Source organism: Acanthaster planci, linkage group LG12 (genome assembly GCF_054643075.1).
Source record: "Acanthaster planci isolate LZ-2023a linkage group LG12, COTS_SCS, whole genome shotgun sequence".
Taxonomy (NCBI): domain Eukaryota; kingdom Metazoa; phylum Echinodermata; class Asteroidea; order Valvatida; family Acanthasteridae; genus Acanthaster; species Acanthaster planci.
The window spans coordinates 7,450,048-7,457,817 of NC_141788.1; the positions used below are offsets into that span (position 1 = coordinate 7,450,048).

Consider the following 7,770-nt stretch of genomic DNA (forward strand, 5'->3'; position numbering starts at 1 on the left):
TACTGACTATTTTGTATTTGTAACCAATAAAGAAAAACGTGTATATCTGAAACAAGTATTTATTGTGAAGAACTGATTTAACATTCATTACAATTTAAGCCTAAACGTGTCCTTTTGGCGGCTTTGTCTAGAAAAAAAAACAACAAAAACTTAATCTACATTCTTTTGTCAGTGTCACTTACCGGCCACCTGCACTGGAAGAAATTGTAAATACCTTTTTAGCGGAAATATGTTACAAACCGAAGTTCAATCTAACCTTTTGCAGGGCCGTCTTGCCTTGTCTTTCTCAACCCGTCAGAATTCAACATTAATGGTTGATTGACCTCATGATGCATTTCCTGCCCTTAATATTTATGACAGACAGTTTCTCACCGCGAAGCAGACACAGGTGGCGGAGAAGCCTCCATCGGAGTGCCTGTCTCGTTTAGAGGGTGTGGACTTCGGTGAATTCAGGTAAAAATAATGCAGTGATAAACGGTCACTGAAGGCATGGTTCATGAGAAAGTACCGTGGCTGTTACATGGCTAGAGCGATTGCTTTCCTTCCTAAACCTCATTTACAAAATGTTCGAATATCAGGAGTTCGGTCCTTTAATGTCTGTTCGGCTTGTGAATTCTGCACATGCATTGTTTCAAATTGTGCATTATTTGCATAGCCTCAAATGTTGGGAAAACTGCGGCCAAAGTTTTCAGTGTTACATAATTTGCTGTAAACATAAATTACACAAAAACTATTCTGCTCTACCTCTCCTTAATATGATTACTATGGCAACCGTAGCCTTTTTAACAAGCAGTAATTTTGATAGTATCTATGGCTCTTTCCAGTGCCATTTCTCCAAAACGTTCAGGTCCACTAGGATTTCTCGTATCCCGGCCGTCGATCTCATCGGAGGCCCCCAAGAGCAAGAGGCGAGGTGACCGCTCCTGGACTCTTGCCTGGCGAGTTAAATGTGGACGAGCGCCGCCTCGGGTGGGCGGTCCCTAGAGGGGACGCTAGGGAGGCAGCATCGGCGTGGTAGAAGTCCCAAACGCACAGAATCTCATCATTGCCTACAGAAACTGGAAACAAGACGCGGAGAGGAGGGAGGCGATGTCAACCCATCCATGACGTATACAGAGCTTGCCTATTCTGTTGAAATGTGCGTGCTCAACCATGAAAGGCCGGTTCGTACTTGGCGCGAAAGCGAACGTGAAGACGCGAGATAAATATTCGCAGTACAAAGTTGCAAAAGTGGACCACATTGTGTTGCGAACGTTTGGTGAAGTCAAATTCGCTTCGCATTTGTCTAAAGTATGGCCTGGCCTTTAGTGTAAAAGTATCAACGATCATAAACTTTCATAGTTTGTCAGTAGTGCTTTCACCCAAGATTCTTAAAGTGCCCACCCTTAAAGGGGTCATCAAATTTCTGATTATCATGAATATTTCGAGTCATCTACGACGAACCAGGATAACTTTTGGTGCGACACTGCACCTTTTGGCTGAGTTAACGTCACTACTAAACAAACTCCAACTTGCGTCAGTATTAATGATAATTTCCACATGATGTGTGTACTTTAAGGGTTCCTTAAGGAAAATCTTTCCAGTGGCCCCCCAAGGGAGGAAAATGACTGAAGCACTTAGCAAACTTTAATAAAACTTACTGAGTTTGCTGCCGTCAGGCGTCAGTCCCACCTGAAAGACCCGGCCCTCGTGTCGCCTCATCTCCCCCACCAGGTGCATCTTGGGAGATTTCCAGACCCGGATGTTGGCCTCCCCGCTCTCGGTGCCGTGGCTGGACACCAACTCCGACGACTGTTCGCACCAAGCCAGCGAAGTCACCTTTATCGAACATGCACGAGGACAAAAGCAAACAGGACGTGAAGTTCGAACGGCAAAAGCATAAACTACCTCTCAAACAAACTTGTCTGGTAACAGTGATGGCTACAAAAAGTCCTACCTCTGACCCCACCATGATGCTTTTATTCAAGATCCCCGTGTAAACGTTCCATATCCGAATGGTCTGGTCGCTTGCCTTTCCTCCTGTAGTTACATACCATGGTTTCAATGGGCACCAGGCCATTGCCTGAAAAGAAAGAGTAACAATCAACCGACTTTTGTATGGACTATGATGGGCCGAGCCAGGGTCCCCCCCCCCCAAAAAAAACGTGCACGACGAGCACCGAACGCCGCTTGCTCCCGGATACCGGGGATACTCACACCGACACCATCGCTGTGCGCATCCAGTTCGTGCTGGGGTTTCCCACGGTGCCTGACGTCCCACATGACCACCTTGCCGTCCGCCGTGCCGCAGGCCAGCATGCCTCCGTCGGTGGAGTACCGCAGGGTGTTGACGGCACTGAGCCGGCTGCTGGTGGTAAAGTACCCGACTGGACTCAGGCTACAGCGCGTGTCGTACACCTTTACAGTCCCATCAGAATACCCTCTGAGGTTTAGGACAAAAGGCTGAACTGGACTATTATCAATTACTTTATTACAATAATTATTCTGAACGTATGTCTATTTTAAATATTAATCTTGCTCTTGACCAATAAGGCAAACCTCAACCATACATGGATAAGTTTTTTTTTTTGTGGAAAGCTAAATTTATTGGCTCATCTATTGTTGATATGTGGTCCCAGGATTGTCATAATTTCCAACTCACGCTGATAAGCAATGCCGACTCCAGTCCAGACAATCAGAGGGCGAGAAATCTGTCGACGATGCGGTAATGCGACCGAGCTCAGGATCAAATAGCTTCAAAAGGAGACAAATGCAGTACTTCAAGATATAGACAGATACACTTTCTATTTCTAACATTCAAATCTGCTGTATAATGTGCAACGAATAATGATAACGAAAGCTAGCAGGTAAGAGCAGTCATGCGGTAATGCATACGACTCTAGGTACTGGGACCAGGAATGAGAGTTATGGTCTGGAATCAAGGCTACTAAAGGGAGGCGATGCGACCAGTGAGCTTCCCGTTTCGTCACGTGGTTCAAACTTCTGGCGTCTGGTTGGTCATCAATGGTACACTTGTATGTATTTTCAGGTGAAGTGTGCTTGACTTCGCAAACTGGAATTGTAAAGACACAACAACAGATAGCAGAGCTGTTTATCACGGGTGAGCGAGTGTCCCTTAACACTCGAGACGGACGCAGGTAAGGCCATAAGTGAAGGCATTCAACTTGCCAGCAAAGCTTGGGCGCAGACCGCAACCGCCCTGCCAGCGGGACTCCACCGCACGCAGCAGGGAGTGTAGTGGGCGTCGTCCCGTCCAGCCGGCTCGCTGCTGACTGTGAAGGATTTGAACCTCACATCAGCTTGGCCAAGCTCCAGGACGTGGAGCTGTCTTCCAAGCGGCAGGGCCAGCTGGCCGCGAGAGTTGATGTCGAAGAGTTGTGACGAGCCCACTGAGGAGACAAACCATTTTAATGCGAAAAGAAGTTGTTGATTCTGTTAAAACTAAGCAGTGAACCAGGAAATCCGAGTGTACATTTTAACATCCTTTCATTCGGGACATTTTCTTTCTGTCACCGCGAGTTTGTCTTCACCAAATGAATGTTGTGAATGGCTGGTAACAAATTAATTTTCTCATATTTCTCGATTTCAAGCTGCATCAAATTACTTCTGTCGACGTGTCCTTGCGATGCTTTTGGTCGTTTATTAAATGCGTTTGTGTGGACGATTATAATTAACAAATTTAGTAGTCATTGGCTCGTCATGCCAGTACAACGTGCTTGGTCTTTTCACAATGAAAATGCGTTTCTTCTCTGACAAGGTCTTTTGGATGGAACCCACTTGAGATTCTCATCAAGTTCCCTGTTGATTACCGGCTTACCGCGAGCTGTGTTGAGAGTGTTGACTTCTAAGGCATGTGTCGGCGAGGGCGGCAACTTTCGACACGGCAGCTGGCTCGTCGCGACGTCTCTGTTGCCTGCAATCGGAGGGATAATTGGTTAACACGTGCATTTCATAACAGTGCGCCTCCAAGAGTTTGCAACGCGTTGGCCAATCACAACGCGCGAAATCTGTCCACCTAATGCGCGTATGGAAATGGTCTACAAATTTCTCGCGTTGTGATTGGCGAACGGGTTGCAAACTCTTGGAGGCGCACTATTGTGAATCGCCCGTATTGAATGACAGCCGATCAATAAAGTCAAACACTAAGCGTTATTAGACTAAGTATTCATTGCATGCACTCACACTCTACGCGCATACGCAAACACCTGTTAAGCGATTCTATCCAATTAGAGCTCAGAGAAATTAGCCGCACCCTCAGAATCAATGGATGGGGCTGCTTGCAGAAGCGAAGGAATGGTAGCCTGGGATGATTCGGATAAGAAGCTATACAATACACACCCTCAAACCTACACGAGCAGGATTCGTCCAAGATTTCCATTATTTTGGACAAAAATAGAAATTGCGGAATGGGCCCCGATCTGGACCAAGAGAAGGCGCAATTTTCCGTGCAACGGAAGCTCCTTTGTTAAGAATTTCATTTCGCTGGACAGGTTCACAAACGGCTACGAGACGCATGCGTTGCGTTCGCGTAAAATGAACACCTCCCCACCAGCATGGCTCTTTACAAGCAATGAGGGGGTGCTTCTGCTCAAGGCGGATCAGGTTTGAAAGTGGGTGTTTACCACTCCAGCTGCCGCTTCGCTGACGGGGTCTAAAGGCGAAGACCTTGTCGCCAACAACACCCTCGGCTAAGAGAGCCATCCGTTGTTGGTAATCGGCTTGAGACTGTAGAAAAAATTGATCAAACTTAACAACAAAGCTGTCAGCGATAAAGACTTTTGTTCTAGTTTTGTTGGAGAAGTTTTGTTTATCGGTTGCAAACAGTATATTGACAAGCCGTATTTCTATGATTAAAATCTCAGAACGTAAAACATCGTCCCCCTGAAAGCAAGTGAATTCGTATAATAAAACAAATACTTCCATTCAATATTACTCTTATCAATGAAAAATGGCGCTGAAATGGCTTCAGAAACATGCAGTTGTTCGCGTGCAATGTGTTTGCATTACAGTTGTGAAATATATTTATTACTTTTTGGTTTTCAAATTTTCTAATGGGAGTTTTTACGGTTCGCCTTGACCGAGAGAACGTCTCTGCTCCCCGAAGATATGCCTGAGTGGTCATTTTATCCTGTCCGATTGTAGAAAACAAAACAAACTAACATCATCGCTAATTACCTCCCCGAATTTCCAGACGGAATCGCTGTTGTTCGCCTCACTCCTGGACTCGAAGAACACGTCTTGGCTCGACGCCCCATCTTCGTCGGCCCTCCCCCGGCTGCCAGGTGTCGGGGAGACCTCGTAGGAAGCGGCGGCGAAGTTCAGTCGGTCCCTGGCCGGGATGAAGCGGTCGAAGGACCCGGCCCGACCCCGCTGCTGCTCCTGGTGGATGCCGATCATGGCTAGCGATGGCAATTCCCAAGTTCGACCAAAATAATCCTTGAATTCAAGCAAAATTAAAGGTATGGTGAATCTTGACACCTCGTTATTCACCACGTGTATTGCCAGTAGTTACTCATTCACTCAAAAAAACGAATTTAGGGAAAAAATGTTGCATCCTGACTCCACTTCAGCAGTTGTGTACAAAGTCTATGGGGAGTGAAGAGAATTTTCTACGTATTTCCCAACAACATCATTAAATGTTTCTCAATCCAGAATTCGTGTCTTTCCAGCATTTCTGTAATGACTGACTTTTATTGAGATGATACATGATGAAAAAAGGGGAGTCACGATGCAACATTTTTTTCGGAATTGAGACTAAGAAACCTTTTGTATTCCAGTTCTGTCAAACCTGTTAGTTACCGAGGTATATTCCCACCCATGTTTCAAACACTGATTGCATCCAAGCTGGAAAATGCCCCGTAAATAAACCTGGAGTCAACTCACCACATCTAGAGCACGTCTTCCTGTCTGCATTAACTCCCGGAACAAGGCTGTCGAGAAATTGGTGTCAGAATTAAGTATCTGCGTCCACTTCGCAAAGAACCTTTCACTTGCAATCAACAGTATTCAGCCAAACTCAAGCAGCGCGATGCGTTCCGTGCACATGCCTTGTAATGCTAATGATGGGAATTGTGGAAAATTTCTCCAGGTGCTGTAACCACAGACAGCCATGTCGAGCGCCCTCTTTAGGTGGCTTACTCGAACCATTACACGGTTCAAGTTACCTGTTGTTCAGATCACGTTCGGTAAGGAAAAGCAAGATATGCGATAAAGGGGGCCCCCTCTATTGTATCTTCTTTTACGTTGATGGAATCTTTGGAATTCCTTTCAGATTTCCGAGGGGGCGCTGTGGGCACAATAGTCTCAGGGTATACAGCTTGTGCGTCACATGGGGGGGGGTCCTCCTTTACTGCATATTGTGCAGGGTATTGCCGTTCTGGAACTGTTGAGAGGTCACGTGATCACTATACACGAGAGACGCGCGTATTTTTAATCCAGCTGACTAATGACTTATGAAAAGTGCTTAGTAGAGTTAAAACACATTAACTGAACACTTTTGGTAAGCATTGTCTGAAACACGTTCAACCTGAGCTGTAGGTTTGCGCGTACACCGTGGAATCACTCTCTTCAGAACCACGACAGCTCGTGTAACTTCTACCAAGCAAAGCTCCAAATCTTACCGACGTTCAGCCTGTGACACATTTTGATAGTTCTTAAATGCTAAACGCTTTCCGAATACGTGCAATTCACAATAGTGCGCCTCCAAGAGGTTGCAACTTGCAACGCGTTGGCCATTCACAACGCGCGAAATCTGTCGACTCTCTCCAAACACGCACTGGGTCGACAGATTTGGCGCATTGTGATTGGCCAACGTGTTGCAAACTCTCGGAGGTGCACCACTGCGAAACGCCCGTTTTCCCGTGGCACACGTTTAATTTGTCCAAATTCGCAAAGCATTTAAACACATCCCTAAACGCACTTCATTACAAAATATGCCAACAAGTTGTGGTTTGAAAGCACTGAAAAGTCTGTACAAAAATTGTTTCAACTCTAAGCGCTGTTTTTACCATGTACGGTCTTTTTTAATGGAACACCTCTGGCCTTCTTATTTTGTATTTCTTAGGAGAAATCCAGACAGTCAGGGCAGTAGGCTAAAGTATTAAAAACACGATAAGCTCTCTTTTGAATGAAGTCCAACTTATGAACCGTTGGGAAGGGATTACGGAGAGAGGAGGGCGTAGTGTGCCCCTTACGGTCACGCCTCTGCCGACAGTACTTCTTTTTAACTTTGTCAACTGTTCATGCCAATTTTTCAGTCTCTCACATCCAAAATAATTTCCTCCATTTTTTTAAACTGAATATTATTACTGTAAATCAAAAATATATCCAACATCCTATTTCGGTTTGGGGGTTTCCCATTCAATGCCCCTGTAGAGTGGATGTACTTTCTTTGTCTTTATCAAATCATCAGTATTTTATTTTTAATCTAAACAACGAAGCTGTTGGGCAGGAAATAAGACCCAGTATCCTCACTTGCCCCTCTGGCAGCCATGGAGGCTGGTTTGAGATCTGCTCATTCATTCTGTCCCCGAATTCTTTCCAGTTCCTTGTCCAGCGTGCGGCGACCCGGCTAACATGTTTCCGGGTTTGCCTGGTTTTTTTTCCTGGACTTGACCAAGTCCCTTGGCGTACGTTGACTGTGTCTATTAGCGGTGTCGGAGTCCAGCCTAGTATCAATTACACACAGTTCCGAGGTCTTGCAGGCTCCCTCCCCGAACCCTGTCTGTAGAAAGATGCTCAACCACCGAATTTCAGGTACACGAAAGATCC

The 7,770-nt window shown here is 45.8% G+C and overlaps 1 protein-coding gene across 3 annotated transcripts; it reads right to left on the minus strand.

Moving 5' to 3' along the window:
- Positions 1-41: 41 nt before the first annotated feature.
- Positions 42-6,137, minus strand: LOC110977783 (uncharacterized). 3 transcript variants are annotated; one of them, XM_022232217.2, is made up of 10 exons: positions 5,884-6,137; positions 5,176-5,436; positions 4,623-4,725; positions 3,818-3,913; positions 3,169-3,389; positions 2,642-2,733; positions 2,197-2,422; positions 1,937-2,062; positions 1,641-1,818; positions 42-1,058 (listed from the first exon to the last, which is right to left on the minus strand). In XM_022232217.2, exons 1-10 carry the CDS (start codon positions 5,911-5,913, stop codon positions 883-885), a joined length of 1,509 nt encoding a protein of 502 aa, XP_022087909.2. In that variant the 5' UTR covers positions 5,914-6,137; the 3' UTR covers positions 42-882. The 3 variants fall into 3 exon arrangements, with proteins under 3 accessions (XP_022087909.2, XP_087000316.1, XP_087000315.1); XM_087144190.1 differs by lacking the exon at positions 5,884-6,137 and adding an exon at positions 5,800-5,865; XM_087144189.1 differs by lacking the exon at positions 5,884-6,137 and adding an exon at positions 5,789-5,853.
- Between the last annotated feature and the right edge of the window lie 1,633 nt (positions 6,138-7,770).

Coding starts and splice junctions, on each gene's coding strand:
- LOC110977783 (XM_022232217.2), bottom strand. CDS start 5,913: ATGCAGACAGGAAGACGTGCTCTAGATGTG. Junction 2,063..2,196: donor CGCACAGCGATGGTGTCGGT/GTGAGTATCCCC, acceptor CTTTCTTTTCAG/GCAATGGCCTGGTGCCCATT. Junction 1,819..1,936: donor GCATCATGGTGGGGTCAGAG/GTAGGACTTTTT, acceptor TGTTCGATAAAG/GTGACTTCGCTGGCTTGGTG.